This window comes from Pempheris klunzingeri, chromosome 20 (assembly GCF_042242105.1).
Source record: "Pempheris klunzingeri isolate RE-2024b chromosome 20, fPemKlu1.hap1, whole genome shotgun sequence".
Classification (NCBI taxonomy): domain Eukaryota; kingdom Metazoa; phylum Chordata; class Actinopteri; order Acropomatiformes; family Pempheridae; genus Pempheris; species Pempheris klunzingeri.
Genome location: NC_092031.1, coordinates 17,097,351 through 17,116,021, shown reverse-complemented (window position 1 = coordinate 17,116,021; position 18,671 = coordinate 17,097,351). Strand labels below are relative to the sequence as shown.

The following is an 18,671-nucleotide window of genomic DNA, read 5'->3' as shown; positions in this document are numbered from 1 at the left end:
GATGAAGAAAAATGACAAAACTTTTAAAGAAACATTTAATTTGGAAGTTTTTTGCTTTGGAGTTAAACAAAACAGCCATGCTAGCCGCTCTGAGCCTGCTCAGTGTTGAGCCAGATGCAAAGATTAACGATGGCAGGATGACGCTACAGCATGTTTACCACGTTCATTGTTTCAGTTTATCACGCTAGCATGCTAATGAGCAACAAACACAACGGACAGCAGCAAGCAGACGTCGCTGCACTCCCTCAGCACACTGCAAAAGGTTAGTTTTAGGTTAATAAAAAAAAGCTCCCTGATTTAAGCCTGCAGATGGCACAACCTTTGGCTGAAAAGCAGTCTGTAGCGGTCCTTATGAGTTTGCTACAGAAGAGGATGAAGCAAATTATGTAAAATATGTGTGGGAATATTCAAAAAATGACTGCAGGTGATCCTCAAACTGTCACAAGTGTGCAGACAAAAAAAAATAAATAAAAAAATCACATTTGGAATTTCATGTTTCGAGAAATTTAACTAAAAAAATAACATTCATTCAACGAGCTCTGGAGAATATTCATGAAATATCTGCCATTCAGAGAAAAGTGTCAGGACCTCTTAAGAAATTGCTGCAGGCATGAAAATAAAATACATTAAAGTTAACTATTCAAGTACAGTCATCCCGTAAACGTGTACAAAATTTTTCCGTGTTTCATTAGTCATTGGTGAATTTCAAGTAGCGACAGTTCAAAACCCTTCATTTGGTCCCCTTTTGCAAAATGGAGGTCAGCAGCACTGAGGTGACATCATAGCCGTTGAGCGCTCTGTTGACACGGTGACCTCAGCTCAGCCCCACGTCTAGTGACATCATCACTACGAAGCCCACGATGGAGGTCCAGGAGGCCAGCTTCCCGTTTCCACTGAAGAGAGGTGAGATTAGCGAGACGGATGCTGAATTTGTGCTTCACTCTTTAATCTGGCTGCAAAAAACATTTTCATCCACCCCTCTGTAAATCTACTATCTGCTCACCTGACTTGAGCCTCTGGTATGATGTCATCCACCACCACGTAGACCATGGCACCGGCAGCAAACGCCAACGCATATGGCAAGAGAGGTTCAGCCAAGACGACAGCGGCGGCGCCCAGAACCCCAGCAATGGGCTCCACCATGCCGCTGAGCTGGCCGTACCTGACGGAATCCAGCAAGAATGTGTGCTCAGCCCAAGCTTTTGGGACGTGTGAAGTTATTGACGGTGTTTCTACGCGGATGCGGGTTTGTCCTTACCAGAAGGCAGTCCACGTGGAGACCCCTGAACCTCGGAGCGGCAGGGACACTGCCAAGCCTTCTGGGAAATTCTGGATGCCGATACCGATGGCCAAATTTCTGAGGGGACATAATACAAACGAAGAAATCATCATTAACATTAACAACAAAAAAAAAAATCTGTGCCACCACCTTCCTATTCCCTTTCTCCTTTAATTACAATTGCATGCGAAGAAGAGAAGGGCTCTAAGATGATTAGAAAACATGAGCACAATGTCTGCTCCTCTTGCTCCCAGAAGTTAAACAGAAAATGGGGCAGTCATGGTCTCCCGAGGAGCGACGAGGGGAACTTGGCCTGATTTGTACAGAAACTGTAATATTTGTGTCACCAGATCACAGTAGGATCTGTGCGTATTGTTGGCTGCTCTACAAAGACCTGCCACCTGAAAGATTCATGCCGTGGGAAGGTTTCGGTTTCCGTGGAAGGGAAGTAGTTCAGACTGCTTCTTTAACATCACGTTACTTGGGTAGGATGGTACGGAAGACTGAATGTGAATTGAATTTACATCCTGGAGTAGTTACGACTGGTCAGTGACCTTTTAGAGAGGCTCATTCTGGTGGTGTTGTACTGCACTCCACAGATTTGTGAATTTAACACGCGTGACAAATGGCTATTATTGTGAAAAATGACAATCTAGTTACCTGGGAGGTAAAATGAAACAGCAGCCACCTCTCTCTGCAGTACCATTAGCTGACCACTAGATGTCAGCAGCGCACAACACAGCAGCTGCCATGTTGCGTTCAGCTGTCCGACGGCCACAGAATGAAATCCTGCCCATATTTGTACCCTAACTTTAAACACACTAAACCTTTAACTAAACCCAAACGGTCTTTAATCTTAAACTGAACCGAACCATTTTCAACTGCAGACAAAAATGGACTGAAACATCTCAACAGCTATTGGATGGATTGCCAATTTGGTACAGATCAGACATCAGAAAATGGATCTGATAACAACACGGGATGAAAAGTGTATTTATATAGCAGCATAGGTTTATGTGTGTGTGTGTAACAGATCAAATTCCCTTCAATGGTGCAATTCATGGTGCAACTTTCAACCAGCTTGGTCAAACTTTCTAGTTGAAAAATGGACAAACATAACCCAATAACTTTAAAGGAAGTCAATACTGCAAGTCAAAGTATCTCTCACTGCCTATAATTTGTTTGTGCTGCTGCAACAGAGTCCCCTCCTTCATTTCCATTAAGATGTATACATATAACAAAGATATATACACATTTCTTCCACTTATAACCGTATTACTTTATTGCACTCTAAGCATCCAAATGTGATGCAGCACTTAAATGAAAACTCAACACATTAAAATAAGAATCCACATGAAAGCTTCATGTTTATGCAGATGGATTATCATATTTTTTGGAAGTTGCACGCACTGCAACTCAGCCTAAAATAGTGTACTAGTCTGCAACCATGCTGACTAGTAATAGACTCAGCAGAGAGAAAGGCTCTTCACTTATCATCACCCAACGTCCAAATCCGTTTTTCATTTCCACAGTGAATGTTTAATCAGTACATCCTTTGACCACGTATAATTATCTGCATGAGGATCTTAGAGACAGCTGAGAGTTCCACTGGTAAAACAAACCACGGGCACAGATGATGTGTTACAGAGGGCGTGGGGATGTCAAGCAAAGCTGATTTTTCTGAAATTATTCAGCGTCGATCACATCACTTTTACCAAAAGTCACTTTTGTTACCAAGTGCTGTAACTCGCAGGTACCCAGAACTCACAGGAACAATCGGTGGCCGTGTTAAAAAGTGTTATCCTGATTTGCAGTGTATCTCTTTGACAGGACCACAGTACCACATGTACGGACCACGAATCTCCCGCCTCATGACCACAACTGCTCTGTGCAGTACTGTCATCTAAGGACTCACCGTCACTTCCAGGACTCCTTGTTCTCCCTTATGCTGAAGATAGTTCTTGATGACATTGGCTGTATGTTTGGGGTTGTTGTCCAGCTGCAGAAGAAATTTGGTACTGCATGATGGATAAGTATCTGCCTGTGTTTCTCAGCACTGAGGACACCATTAACTCTGACCAAATCCCAAACTCCACTTGGAGAAATGCAGCCCCAAACTTGCAGGGAACCTCCACCAGCTTCACTGTTGTCTGCAGACACTCATTAATGTTCTGCTCTCCAGCCCTTCAGTGAACAAACTCATCTGTCCAGAGCACCTGCTGCCATTTTTCTGCTCCCCAGTTCCTATGTTTTCGTGCATAGCTGAGTCGCTTGGTCATGTTTCCACGTCAGAGGTTTGGCTTTTTGGCCGCAATTCTTCCAGGAAGACGTCAGACTTCTCCTGACAGTAGATGGTGTACCTGGGTCCCACTGGTTTCTGCTGGTGCTGAGCTGATGGCACTGCTGGACATCTTTTGAATTCAAAGGGAAGTAAGCATAGTTTCCTTGGCCGACCACAGTCCTCAACCTTGCCCGTTTCTTTGTGTTTCTTCAAAAGAGCTTGAACAGCACATCTTGAAACCCCAGACCTTGCTGATGTATTATAACCTTGTGTCTTGTTGTTGTGCTCAGTCTGAACATGATGACCTGTGACATGAAACTGTCTTCCACAGTTGTGGTTTGTTAGTTCCTCCCCCAGTTTTAATCCTCCTACAGCTGTTTCTGTTCCAGTTATTGACTGTGTTTCAACCTACATAATGAAACTGATGATCATTAGCACCAGTTTGCTGTAACTGGTTAATCACACACCTGACTGTCTTGAAGGCAAAGGGTGGTCACAATAACACCTGCGTGAGACTTTTGCACAGCACTTTGTATATTAGCCACTTCCTCTCTCACATGCAAGTGTAAAAAGGGGGCATCCTGGAGAAATGGAGATGTGAACTGTTTCTTTTCTTACCTGGCGCTTTCAAAAGTGGCCGACGAAGTCTTTCCTATGGCTCCGAATCCAACCCCAACAGCCAAGCCCTCTGTAGATAATAAACAATTGATCCTTGTTAGTGCTTGATTAAGAAAGTGGAGGGAATAGCACTGGCAAAGTAGTGGACAATATGAAAATAAGTGAGCAAAGCAGTATGGCCTCTTCTTTGAGACACTGTGATTTACTTACAGCAACAGTCTGAGGGGATTCACACTGGGGAATGCACTGAATTCTTTTCTGGTCTTTCAGGTCTTACCATCACAGTCATTACTGTCAGCTTTCCACTGATGAAACCTGCTACTGAGGTTTCATCTCCATAACCAAATCTGCAGCCGCAGCCCTTGTGGAGCTTTGAATACGGAATGAAACACATTTGCTGAACCACTGAGCCATAATTCGGAGTGAATATGAGAAATTCATTCTGTAAATCTAAGGTTATGCTCCTTCAATGGCAGCTAGATGGGGTACAATAACAGGGAAGCTGCACTAAGAGGGATTTCTACTGATGTGACTACTGTGTAGAGGCTGTCTCTGTTGCCTCTTTGCATGCTCTGTACACCCTGTGCAGCATCCCTCTCCTCTGATGTCCCATTTGTCTCATTTGAAATGCCTGTCATGCATACTTAAAGCACACACTATTTAAATCGAAAGTGAAAAGGTCACAGTGCGTGCTGTATCTGAGTGTATTCATGTGTTTGAGAAGTGTGTGTGTGTGTGTGTGTGTGTAGTCAGATCTACAGCCTAGTTTGCATGTCATATGAAAAAAAAGCAGAGCAACAGTATCAGATCTGCCTCTGACAAGCGGTCCCGTCCTGCCATCAACAGCTTGGTTATTACGATGCTAAAACATGAGCAAGCACACAAGAGCGAGCATCAATGAGTTGAGCCCTCAGATAGTTGAGTGGTTTAGTCACCAGCCTCTAGAGTCACACGGAACCACACTGATCAAATCCCCAACGCTGAAAATACTTCCTCTCTTAGACAAATATGTTTTGCTTCACTTTTCTTCAGTTGCTTCATGAGCTTTAAGGTGCTTCCAGACAGAAAACTGTTAAACCCCTGCCAAAGCAGTTACTGGCCACATCCACTGGGACCCACCGTCTTCCATACACCTGCTCATATCATCACCTGATGTTTTAGACCGGATGGTAGCTTAAGAGAATGGTTAGCATATGACATGATTAACAGACACAAATAGCATCACTGGACCACTTTAAGATCTAACTTTGAAGCCCACTTTGCTCCACATACACTGTCTTTGTACACTGGTGCCAATTTATGGTGCTCAGATGCAATTCGAACCAGGTCCTGTTCAACGGAGCAGTTTAATATTTGGAAAAATAGCCATATTTGCTTTCTTACCAAAAAGTTAGATGAGAGGATTGATACCACTCTCGTGTAGGAGGTTGTGGCAGGTTAAGCCTGCAAACTTGTCATCAGCGTGAAGTTGCCAGGCAACCAGCAGAGACTCCAGGAAGGCACTGAACCCCGCCAAGAAATAATCCTGTACATAACCCCCCCGTAAAATCACAGTGAGTGGTTTTTACACTTTGTTTCTGAGCCAGTTAAACCAATAATCTGACCAGCTGATGGCTGTAGCTTCATAGTTATCATGCAGACAGGGAGTTGTATCAATATCGTAATCTAACGCTCAGCAAGAAAGTGAGCACACGTGCTTCCTAAAATGCCAAACTAATCCTTTGGCTCCTGTCACGTGCCGAGCTATCGCGGCCAGCTGGAAAAAGTTGAACAATCCTCAACAACTCCTCACCTCTGATGCTGTTGCTGCCACGTTAACAGATGAAACAACTGAGCTGGTGACAGCAACTGCTGATTGGATGTAAGCAGTCTTCCAGCTTCACAGAAATACTGGTGTAACTGTAGGATTTTGGTCTCTTTAACTTTTCCTTTATGAAGAGAAACAGTGCATAAGTAAGAAGTAAAAAGTCAGGCTTCTATGGCCTAATTGCATATTTAGCATGCACAATAGATAAAGACAATATGCGAGAAGAAGCAAAAGAGAAAAGGCAGATACAGTGGGGAGGCAATGCGAAGTTATGAGAGTAATAGATTGGTCCCGATGCCCCTTGCAGACTTGAAGCCTAGAGGCCACTTCATCATAATCTGACGCCTGCCATCATCTCCAATAACAATGCACACAAGTTCTAATCAAATTCCCACCGGCTCATTATGAGAGTACATTCTGTAGCGCCATTATGGGCAAAAGCACCCTTCACTTACACTGTGGGTCCCCTTTTGTATTTATCTCAATCCTCGGGAACTGTCTGAAATGCCATGGGGCCAGTAGAAACTCTATCTGTACTGAAAAACCATCAACTGATTGTGAATAAAACATTAGATAAGGGAGTTTCAGTGTTTGGCATTTGGCACAGCCTGCACAAGGCCAGGGGCAGACTCAAATCTTAACGATTTAAAAACACAAGACCACATAAATGAATTTTCATCCATTTTTCTCTCTTGTCTCTAAGGTCCAAATATGGTCACTTAAAATGATTCACAGAGGAAATACACCCCATATTTAATATTAATGAGACTGTTCCTTTAGCTGCAGAAGCCTCACCGATGCTATCATCTGTTGGACCTGTGGGACAGGTAATGCATCAGAGAGAAAAACAGATCTAACATCTGCTCTTTTGGATCAAGAATAAGAGTTTTCCGATAGGAGCCGCTCACCTGTAGCACTGCTACACAGCTGGAAATGTGAGCTGAGGCTTTGGGAATGTTTTGCAAGTCTACTGAGCTGGAAGTTTTTGTTCCAAAACAGAGTGCGGGGTTAGCAGGGGAGCACTAAACACCCACACACCCATCAGGTTTTACTCATGAGACTCATGTGTTTATGCCAGCGTCTCATGGCCGCGGTATGAATAGCTCATGGATTGTTGCAAAAGTGAGCCAAACTATATATGTGCACCTTTGTGGTTTCAGTTGCAGCTCTTCTGGCCAGGCTGGCAGGGCAGCCAGAGAGGAGTAGTTAATGGAGTCAGCCACGGTGTGGATGAGCAGTGCCTTGGCTCCACGGTAAAATTTACATTTGATGTGACGCTGAGGTGGCTTCAGACTCAGGTTGGAGGAAGCCTGTACATAATCCTACGCTTTTCTGTCACATTAAATGACAGTTGACTTATTTGGCTATGAAAGTCCACCACTTTGTGCCTGACGGAAATATCTCAACAACTATTGGATGGAGTGACATTAGCTTCTGAACAGACTGTTGTGGTTCCCAGCTAATGCCCCTGATGACTTTGGAGATCACCTGACCTTTCCCTAGTCCCACCATCATGGCATTTGTGGTTTTGTTTGACATTCAGGGTGAATTGTATTTACTTTGGTGATCCCCCTAACCTTTAAATCTAGTGCCGTTGGCAACCTGAATATCAATTTATCCAGTACTTGGATAATAATAACCAATAACCAATAATATTTGGTTTATAATCAAACACCTGCAGCATATGACATTCCAGCCAGCCTCAGCTGTACTGTGTTTAGTTGACATGCTGCGCTAACATGATAAACATAGACATTAGCTGCTGAACATCATCATGCTAGCCTGGGCTTGCACATTGGCATGCTGACCTATGCATTTAGAGGGTGTTTTCGCAGAGCTTCTAGCATGACAGCAGTACAGTCTTCAGACTCAGCCACATTCAGGCTAATTTTAGCCCCCCCATTCATCTGAATAAGAAACGCATGGTCATCTGGCAAACTTGAATCTGGCCCAACCTTCGTCACAGCGCCATCCAGCAAATCAAATCCATGCAAGCACAACACATTCCTGGTAAAGTACTTTGTACCATGAATGTTGCTGTTTACCGCAATTGTGTTGCTATAAAAGATAGAACAACTGCCGCCATTATAACTTTAAAAACAGAATCAGAATCAGAATCAGAATTCCTTTAATAATCCCCAGGGGGAAATTGCTTTTTGTTACACACAGCTCCAAAAAAACCATGTCTCTATTAGTATCACATTGAGGGATCTGTTACTGGGCTTTCCGGATTGTGTTTCATTATCTCACTTGTGTCTGAAGCAGCGCACCCCCACCAAAGCCGCCCGTGCATTGTTTTAATTGACGGTTGTTTTCAGTCTCAGTGCCTTGTTATTCTCGTTCCTTTTGCCATTTAAAACGTCTGTCCTGACACAACTGCAATTAGCCTATCAGCTATGTTTACGCGTATCTTTAGACAACCATACATTCAGCCTTAGAGGGATGGGTCACTGCCAATCAGATGCAAATACAAAGTTGTTCTGAGTGATCTCCTTTATTCTTTAATCGGACCTTTTCCCCATCCACGGGGAACGATGGTTTGGTCAGAATGAAGATGATGTGGATCATATGCGATGGCCTTCACAGTCACCAGGCACCCTTTGGCGCCGCACCTTACCGAGACACTGTATGTTGGTTATTCCACTAACGTCTCACCTAACTGGTTAGTATGTGCCGGGGTTGTTAAGAGCGAGACGATTTTGTCAGGGGAAGTAACCGATATCCATCATGTCATGAAACGCTGAACCTGTGTCGGAGACTTTTTCGAAGGTTCATGTATTAAAAGTCGTCGTGCCACTGGCTGAGATGATTGTTGAGAATGTAGCTGAGTGTGAGTGTTCAGTCTTGTCATGGAAGAAATGAGAGATGTTTTCTATTGGCGCCTATGTCAGTTTTTGTGTTTTTTTTTGTGTTTTTTTTACTCTCTAGAGGAAACATCTCAATTTATGCATGTGTGTTTGCATGTGTGTGCCTGTGTGTGCAGCGGCTGGTCCTATCCAATTCCTCTTTAATGTTCTATGCTCTTTTAAGCGAGTCTGTTGATGCGGCTGCTGACAGCCCATTGTCACAGCAGCCACTCATTTCCATCGCACTCTGCTTTAATCTCCTCTCCTCACTCATCTACACACTCCTTTTGCCACTGAGCCTGCCATTACTGTGCCTCCTCTCTGCCAGCTCCCTCTCCCTTTCTTTCCTCCTGCAGAACTGTGACGGTTTAAGTACTTTTTTTGGGCCGAGATGTTTCTTAAAACCACATCAAAGTCTCCTCTCGTAGCTCTTTATGCTGTTGCTTTTTCATTCTCATGCCATCACGGACAGCAAGGTAGCTTTTCAAAATGTGCAATGATCTACTCGTTCATGAAATACAAATTACTGGCAATACTGCATCAAGAGAAAATCAAGTGTATTTAGAGCGACTTCAAAAGACACAGTGTGTGTTTCTGTTTTGGCCCTGATGGAAAATCTGTACTGAAGAATATCACTTAATTCTCCATGGTTTTGCAGACTCTTAATCCTCAAACATTGACCATAATTATTAATCAGAATCAATTTTTAAAGAAATTGTATGTTGATCAGTTAATTTACTATTTCACCAGCTAAACTAGTTTGGTTTTATTCTGATACCTTCAGTGCAAAACAATGATCATCATTTTAAAATGACCGATTATTAGGAAATTCCCTTTTGAAGAAAACAATACTTCCAAGCTCACCAGGACAAGAAATATTCTTTTCACAGTTTCTTTTAATTTTCATAGTTTGCTCTATTTCCAGGAATGTCCTGATGCTCCTGTTTCTGCTGGCAGTAGCTGTCAAAGACCTTACTCCATCCATCACGCTAACAGGGATCAACCCTAATGGTGGGAGAAAGGACGGCAATCAGTCTTCTGCTCAGTTGGCGTGACCGTCATCAAATTTCCGTCGCGGCTCTGTCTCGTCAGTGTAACACAGCGCTCAGAGTCTTTTCGGTGTGTAATTACGCAGCTGCGGTTTGTGTTGCGCCAGAGGAAGAGCAATGCATTACCACCACGCGGGTGAGAGCTTCCATTCCCACTGGGGCAGCTAGGTGTCTCACTCACTGAAGCACTCTCTAAATGGTTTTTTGGTTTTTTTTCCAGTGCGGAAAAATGTAACAAATGACTTGTCAAATAAACCTCTTTCATCAGAGCGAATCACAAAATCAGGCTATAACAGAGCGGAGTCACTAAGAGGAAGGACACAAGGTCCCTAGTGTTTGCAGCTGATGTTAAATGACATGATTGCTGGGTGAAGAAGCACTTCAAAAGGAGCCAAACAGGTCCCTCTTACTGCAATTTGGGGCTGTTAAATTACACATATCAAGAGAATACGACAGGAAAGCTCCCACTACATGTCTACTTCAGAAAGAATACACCACACAACTACTTCTTTCTTTAAATATTATTAGACGTGAATGAATGTGAATAACATACTCCCTCAGTGGGGAAGTGGAGAAGTTGTGATGCAGCCTGGTCCTCTACAATTCTCACAGAAAAGACGAGTCCAGACACTGGTGCTTATACGAACGCACCCACGCACACAAACTCATGAAGCAAAATGCCATCTATAATCTCAGAGAGCATCACTGAAATCAGGGGCCCACTGCAGCTTATTCTCTGGGATAAACACACATGCACACACACTGACGGTGGGCACTGAGGTACTGTAATAAGAAAAAGGAGATCTGGGTGTTTCAGAGTAGGGAATTGATCTGGGCTGGGTTTATGCATTTCATGATTCATTCATTTATTTGTCTAAAAATGACAAGTAGCAGAGCTATGTTTAGGAGACATATTTATATTGTCATAGTAAACAGTATTTCCCAACTCTGGTTATATAACAGTTGCAATTTCCCCAAACACGACTGTCACACTCTGTCCTAGTCGTTCTTGTTGATGAAAGTAGGTATTTAGGTACTGTGTGAGTCCTTGAGGTGCGAGATAATTATACATAGATATTCAAATCCATTAGGTTCCTGAAAGCTCTAGAAGCTGCAGAAAAGTCCAGTCAGAATGCAGATGCTGCCATTGTTGAAGATCACTAACGGTGCAGGATGAGGCACCGCTCAGCATTACAATAATTGAAATACTATTTCAATGTGATCACGCTGCCTCTATTCAAAACACACCCATAAAAGTTAATTATGTCCTTTCACAGTAAAATATAGACTGCTTTGTCACACAAATTTAAAAATATCTCCTCTCTCACTCAGCTGTCTTTCCCTCAGGCTGAATAGAGACAGATAGAAATCTCTTGATATCGTAACCATGAACTTCACAAGTGCAAATGAGATGTAATTTCACAGAGCAGCTTTGATGAGGAAGAAAAAACAGCCTTGAATGTCTAGACTGCATGCCTTACAGTTTGCATTGCAGTACAATGGGGGAATGCTGCTCAGGTCGGGCTGCACACGGAGCACGCCGCAGACGGCAGGCTCACACAGAGCGGCCAGTAAAGAGACGTGCAGGGCCGGATGACTGCTAAAAACTATATGGATTTTTTTCACCGCCCATTGGGATTTGTCCCGGTATGCTCGGTGAACTGTACACCTCTGAGTACGACTTCCTCTCCCGCTACTGCGGGCTTCACATGTGACATCTGTGCCCTTGTGCTCGGCAGGGGTGATGGCAGACAAAGTCACGGAGTTTGTTCTCCTCTTCAGGACCGGATGTGCACACAGTTGAACTTATCAGATGTTTTTGTCCCTGGGACACACTTGGTCAACCACAGATTTGAATCAGGAGTTATAATGAGTTATGCGCTCGGTGTGCTTTGGTTTTTCTCATTGGGTGTTTTCAATAACTCTCAGGAGATCTCTGTGGGTGTATCTCCACCTACAAATGCGTGGACCTGGGCGTATGCACACACGTGCAGCAATCATGAGAGCTAAAGTGCATGCAGTCACCACTTTAAATTTCATATTTAGTAGAGTACTCCACCATAACATGGACACCGTTTATTCTCCTCCTACGCACCACACAAGCCCCCAATTGTATCCGCAACACTTGGAGCAAACAATCACTCCTCACTGTGAATAAATGATGTTACAAATAGAACAAATGAGAGTCAACCAAGTGTAAGGTGGGAAATCAATCAAACATTTTCTCATTATTTTAATGCAAAGCAAATCGTTAATTGTCCATAGCTCAGCAGTCTGGTCAGGATGCATTCCAACCATTAGATGAATGTAGTGGAATAAAAGAAGTACTAATTTCCTCACAAATGCTGGGAAATAAAGGTAAAGTGCATAAAAACATGTTTATCAAACTACGTAAAACATACAAGAATTTATCACAGCAGCACAACTTTAAATGTCAATCACTGACTGTTACTCATTGTTGCACTGCAGCATAGAACTGTCATGATAAAATGATGCTGTCAAATGAGACTGCTATGATCATTTCCTCAACATCCTACAAGATACGGAAGCCCTAAGGGGCAAATGAGAAAAAAGAAATCTGATCTAAATATTTTCTCTCCTGTGTTTGTGTGTAAAAAATGGTTTTCATCTAAAAGAAACTGCCAAGTAAAAAAAAAAAATGTCTGGAGCTGTTTTGCATTATACGTGTAGCTGTTTGGCTTTTTTTTTTTTCCTGTTGTGTAAAAGTACAAGATGCAGTCTCATGGTTAAAATGAATATTTCAAAAACAAACAGAAAAGCAAAAGAACCACATTTTTTCCCTACAAAAATAGCAAAAAAAAGTTTGATTTGCTTTAGTTTTATATCTGCTCTTCAGTGTTGTATTACTGGTCTATACTGAAGCCTAGAGAGGTAAAACCTTCATTATAACGAGGCAAAATGATGAGGAATGACTTCACTGCATCTGTTTAATGCTAAGTCTGAATGTGACGCATTAAGCTGTAGCATGCTGACTTTCCATACTTTTTTCCACAAGTATTGTACGATGATGTTAAAATGTTAAGATGCTGTGATGTGAGTGAACGTGTAACTGGGAGATTCCTGCACCTGAAACAGATTGAAAATCCCGACCATATCATTAGAGTAGAGTCGACTCACGACTGTGTTGATCTTGTTTAACTAAAAAAAAACACACACCGTGCAGTACTGGAGTGATGTTACAGAGCTGTGCTTCTTTTACCTCACAACTCCTCTTTGTCATTTACCAGAGGAGAAGTTTGTCACTTAAAAAGGTTAAAAAAAAAAAAAAGCACTGCAAATGCACAAAATAGACTTGATTGACTGCTCTCTTTTCCTAACCAATTATTCATCCATTAATTTAAACGTCAAGTCAAGATTATTTGTGTTGCCAATTTGACGTAAACGGTGTGAGTGGGCTTTACAGGCCCACGCCAGCAACAGTCCCCAAAGCAGCCTGAGCTCTCTGCTGCAAAAAGACCAGAAACCAGAAACACCTTTAAGCTACATGAGACTCAAAGCTGTTAATTTCTAACTAAATAGGTGCTAATTGTGATGGTGTTCCTGCAGTCAGCTCCTAGAAATGTCAACAATGACTTTTAATTGCCTCCCTGTGCCTTTTTACATGAAGTAAATTATAGCTGAAGTTTCAAGGTTCTGGCTGTTTTCGAGTGTTTCCTGACTCAAATGTTTCATTTGGTGCGGTTGTTTCAAAAATATTGATCGCCGTTCCTCCGCGGGTGTCATCTTTCATGTTTGATTGACACGCCATTAGTCTAACTAGCTGATCAGATGTGGCAGAATGGCAACTCGCTGGCCTCTGTGTAGCGTGATGCAAGGTGTATTCTAGGAGAAAACTGTCTGTTTGACAGGATTTATCACCACAGATTTTCAAACAATGTTTATATCAAGTGAGGAAGAAAAGGGGTATTCATATTCAGTGAGCATTTCAGCCCAGAAAACAAGATCAAGTGCAGGATGCAGCACCGCACCTCCGCTGTTGGCGCTCTGTGGATTTTCTCTGAATTAGTTGTAAGTTGGTAGCAATACTATATTTGTTACCTTTACATATTTTACTTGTTACATTCATACATCGAGTTTCTCTCCTGATCTCTGCCTCAAATCCACACAACACACACACACACACACACACATCCCCACAAATCCTGTTTTGTCATTCATGGGGCTGTTGCGTTTGACTAATTTAGTGTAAATAATTCATAAGCTGGTTCTACTGCTCAGCTGTATTAAATACACCTGAGCTCACCTCAAACCAACTCTCCATTTAGGCTGAATTGAGACAAGGATGCTCTGAAGTGTTTTCACATCAGCTTGTTATGGCCATGGGATTCCTCCATTAGCTTTCCCGCTGAACACCACGGTCCATGCGTTGCCACAGCAACTTCAACCACATGCATTTGCTGCTGCGTGGCACTTTGAGGTTATGTGCAATACTGACGCGATCTTCTTGACATTTTTCCTGTGAGACACACAACACATCTCTCAATCCTGTGTCTGGACTTAACAAAGGCAGAACAAACCAGTGAATCCCAGACTGTGTCCTGACCGACCAACTGTCATATTGTCATTCCAATACTGAGAGCCATGCTGCTAGCCTGGCTAACGATGCAAATGAAACCAAACTGCCAGCTGAGTGCTTACGCACATAATGCACAAGGCTCTCCGGCTATGTTGACAGCACACTGAAGAACAACATAGGCTCTTAATATTTGGAGTTTTTTGAGTGACGTGTTAGCTCAATAATCATCCCTTTTTCTTCTTTTCCCTCTCAGAGTTCCATGCATCCTGCACTTTACATGTTGCCGTAAACAGTACATTAAATGTTATGATTTGAGGGAAATCAAATTAAGCTTATATGTCTGGCAAGGCTGGGTTTTCATGCGGTTCTTGAAATTCCCGGGGCCTGGCATGGAGAGAGCCTTTCCTGCCAAAATTAGTGATGGGGGTTACACGTGCAAACCTGTCAGTCACATGGAACTCGGTGAACCTCCGTTACATTTGTAACTCTCATTATTTTGCCAACTTTCACTCTCTGAACAGTGATTTAACTTCAACCTCAAAACTTCAGTGGCACATTAAAGCTACCCCTGTCAGCTACTTTAGAGAGCCCCGCGGCTCGTTCTCACCTGGGATGTTGTGGATGGTGATGGCGATGATGAGGAGAAGAATCCGTCGCCAGCTGTTTCCTGTCTGCCCAACCCCTTCCTGCTGTTTACTTCCTGTTTCCTGTCCGTCGGAGCTGCCCGAATGAGGTCCTCTCTTTCTCTGGTGCACATCTCCATTCTCTATTTTATCTGCAGGAGAGTAAAGTTGGGAAGAAAAACACTTTCAATATTCATACACAGAGACACGGTATGCATCACATCAAGAAAGTGGGCGGGATTGCTTCTCTCTCAGGCTCTTCACACAAGTTTCTACGTGACGACAAACCCAATGCAACAACGCGAATGCTTTTCAAAAGAGACTGCCTGAGAGACTAGCTCTATTTGTGTGATTCATGCCAACAAAGTGGCACGACACAAGCTTGTGGGCTGAAACAGCAGGGTTTTTTGCTCTGCTTTTGAGTGGGGCCATTTAAAATAGGTGTTATCAATTTTGCTTACAGACGTGGTCGGACGTCATGTCATAGAAGCTCCTCTATTTGTACAAATCGCGGATCTCCAGTCACACAAAGAAGTTGATAATAGTCGCACACTACTTTGCCTGATTCCCAGTTAGTATTCAGTGGCAGTACTTCAACCAGTTAGATGCATTTTCAAAATGATGTTTTAAGGTTCGTCTGAGATGCAAAACCAAAAAGTGTCAAGTGCATCCATTAAAGCCAAACATAGACTACAATAATTATGCTAATTCGGACAATTCTTTGAAATGCTAATCTGGAGTTCTGTTCGTTAACACAACCCTCAGATTTGTCGGTCAAGCATCACGTAAAGAAGCGCTTGCCTTCCAACCTGACTCACCTGACTTTCTGTTACACAAGTGAAACTTCCGGTGAAGCATTACATGCAGCGAACAATTACCCGCAAGATATTTGAATCAAAGAGGAATTTACAAGACAAATAGGTTTATTACAGAAGAAATCAGATGCCTCGCTGGGCTCCCTCAAGTCTGATTAAGACATCTATATTTGCAGCCTGAGGGATTCTCATCTAAAATAAAAAAAAATGTTCTGGGTTTGTCCCCATATCAATCCAATCTGCAGCACTGCCATCTCTGTTAATGTCATGAAAACAAAGTTAATGGCCAAAGACAATCTAATTAGCACAAACCCTCTGCTGGAAGTTCCACAGACAATATTACATTTGCTTGACATAAAAAAGTGAAATGTAGCAGAAAAAAACTCTCATTTAAACAATTTCATTCATGATTTTTGGGCCACTTGGTTGTGAACCCAACACTGACATACTGACGATGTATAAACCCAGCTTATGTGGAGCAACGTTGTTTAATGATTTAGTATTTCACGTCTTTTTAATTCTTAAAGCATGATTTAAATGCAAATGTAAGACATATTTGTTCCTTTTTTGATGTATCCATTTCTTAATCGGCTCCACAAATCTTTGCCCCCTTACTTCCCCGCAACCTGTCCATCCTAATCACCATCCGCACCCCTCCCCCCCCCATCTCCTTTTTGTCTCTTACTCAAATACATTCTCAAACACCAGCAAATTGACCTCTATTAGTGCATTCAAGTTGCCTCACATTGCCATGTAGGTGGCTGCAAATTGGAATTATGTGGTGTGCAAAGGTTAAATTATCTGGACTATTGCTCGAGGGGCTCTGAGGCCAAAAACCTAAAATCCATTTGTATACAACTAAATTTCCCAAAAATCATTTAACCACGTTCAATCAACCACCACATAACTGTGTGTACCACCGAAGCCAGAGTAGGGAGGGGGGCAGCGGGACTTTTCTTTCCTCCACTTTCAGGTGACAAACACAAATTGCAAACCTCATATATAACTGTACATATACAGACTAGGCACAGAACTGTGTGACACTGATATAAATGTACATTTTCATGATGGATTGAACTGTATCTAATTAACTGAGCTGGCAGAGTACTGATTCAACTTTAAAGTCATTTCCATTTGTCACTTTGTAGTGTTGATACATTATTGATTTATGTGCATGATATTGGCCAAGTCTGCTTGAGCATTAACTAGGGCCTGTGAAGATTTGAGTAAAAGATGAACTAAAGCCTAAAGACAAGACTGTAGACTTCAGTCCTCACCTCTCTGACACAGGCTCAGTAGGAAGTGAACACAACTGTGAATCTTTCTCACAGATTAGAATTTCTGCAGGGCTACTGCACTGGATACATTTAGATTTCCTGCCCACTGCCCTGTATACTGAATTATTTAGAAATCAGGGTTGGCAATAAGTGAAGCCGGGCGGACACTAAGTTCGTTATCATTGATCTTGTGCTTTGTGTTAACTCACACTAAATTTGAATAAAGTTCAACCAAACGAGACGACCTCATCCTCATTAATGCTGATAAAAATGGAAAGCATGGCAGCATTACTTTGTGCAATTCTGCTTTGAATGTAAAGCAAGAGAGTTAAAAAACAGAAAAGAAAAATATTGAGCCACAGATGGTTGGAAGATGCAGACAATATGTCTGTCTGTTCTGCAGCCAAGTTTCTCAAAGCAGCCTCAATACTACACTTTTAGCCACAACACGCAACATGCTATTCCTAAAATATCAAAACAAGGTCATTATGGTTCATAACAGACCTTTTGGCAGCAGCCACGGGGGATATCAGACTGTGGAATTTCACTGCAAGACTCCTGGCAGAAATTCGATTCTAAAATTAGTTGAGGGCTTAATCCATAGTGTCTGCCTGGCTTACTGATGACAGCTCTGCACCGTAGCTGCTATAGCTAGCGGTATCATTAACTTTTCACATAATTTAAAGTGTATTCAAGTTTAACAGCCCTTCGCACTTAACAACTGAAGAGCTGCTTCGCTGCCTGTCAGAAATTGACTGACACTGTATCTTAAATATCTTGTGTATCTAGTGAAGCTGTAGTTATTCCGGGAGAGAACCTGGGTGTTTGCACCAGCGATTTAGCACAAGTTCTTCCAAAGACATGTGACAAGATACAACGTGGCCTTTTCAGTCTCATGTTATGTTATTCCGTTCTTCGAGGCACATTTCACAGTATGTGAAATCTGAAGTCCAATTCCAAAGTGCATTAGTTCATCTCTTAACTGATGAACATCCGAGAAGTTTACTCTGATGTAAAGAAACTTTACTGGGGAGAATGTCGGCAAATGTTAAGCAGGTGACATTTTTACTGTCTTAGTTAAACATGTTATTATGCTCAAATTTGCTAATAAGGTCTACACAGGAAGTACAGCTGAACGTTTTGCAGGTAATTAGTCATAAGGATTAAAGGATTGAAGGCATGTCACTTCAAGGATTGAGCAAAAACATGAGCATGAAACTGTGTGACACTGATGCACCAGATAAATTATCTGATGTGACTACTCAGAATATGTTACAAACCAATTAGGTGGAAAAATTTGATTTTATTTCCCCTACGTGTTGAATTTGTATTATTTATTTCAGTTTTCAGCTTTGTTTAACCCTTTAACGCCAAGTGTATCATATTTGATTCATGAGTTTTTGAGACCTCTACATCATCAGTGTGATATTTTTTTTGTTTTATCTGTGTTTCATATGGTTTTGCTTGTTTAAGATAAACAAACCGTGAGCAATAAACTGCACGAAAATGCCGGCTGTAGCAAAAATGATAGAAAATAAA

At 42.2% G+C, this 18,671-nt stretch overlaps 1 protein-coding gene across 2 annotated transcripts in view; it reads right to left on the bottom strand.

Annotated features, from left to right (window-relative positions):
* Positions 1-21: 21 nt before the first annotated feature.
* LOC139219850 (zinc transporter ZIP11-like) overlaps positions 22-18,671 on the bottom strand; it is a 102,917-nt gene continuing 84,267 nt past the window's right edge. For both annotated transcript variants that reach the window (XM_070851840.1, XM_070851841.1), the window contains exons 6-10: positions 15,025-15,192; positions 4,179-4,248; positions 1,259-1,357; positions 1,004-1,162; positions 22-893 (exon numbers count right to left, since the gene is read on the bottom strand). In XM_070851840.1, coding sequence (XP_070707941.1) covers positions 815-893; positions 1,004-1,162; positions 1,259-1,357; positions 4,179-4,248; positions 15,025-15,192 — 575 coding nt within the window. In that variant the 3' untranslated portion in view covers positions 22-814. The remainder of the gene's footprint in view (positions 894-1,003; positions 1,163-1,258; positions 1,358-4,178; positions 4,249-15,024; positions 15,193-18,671) is intronic.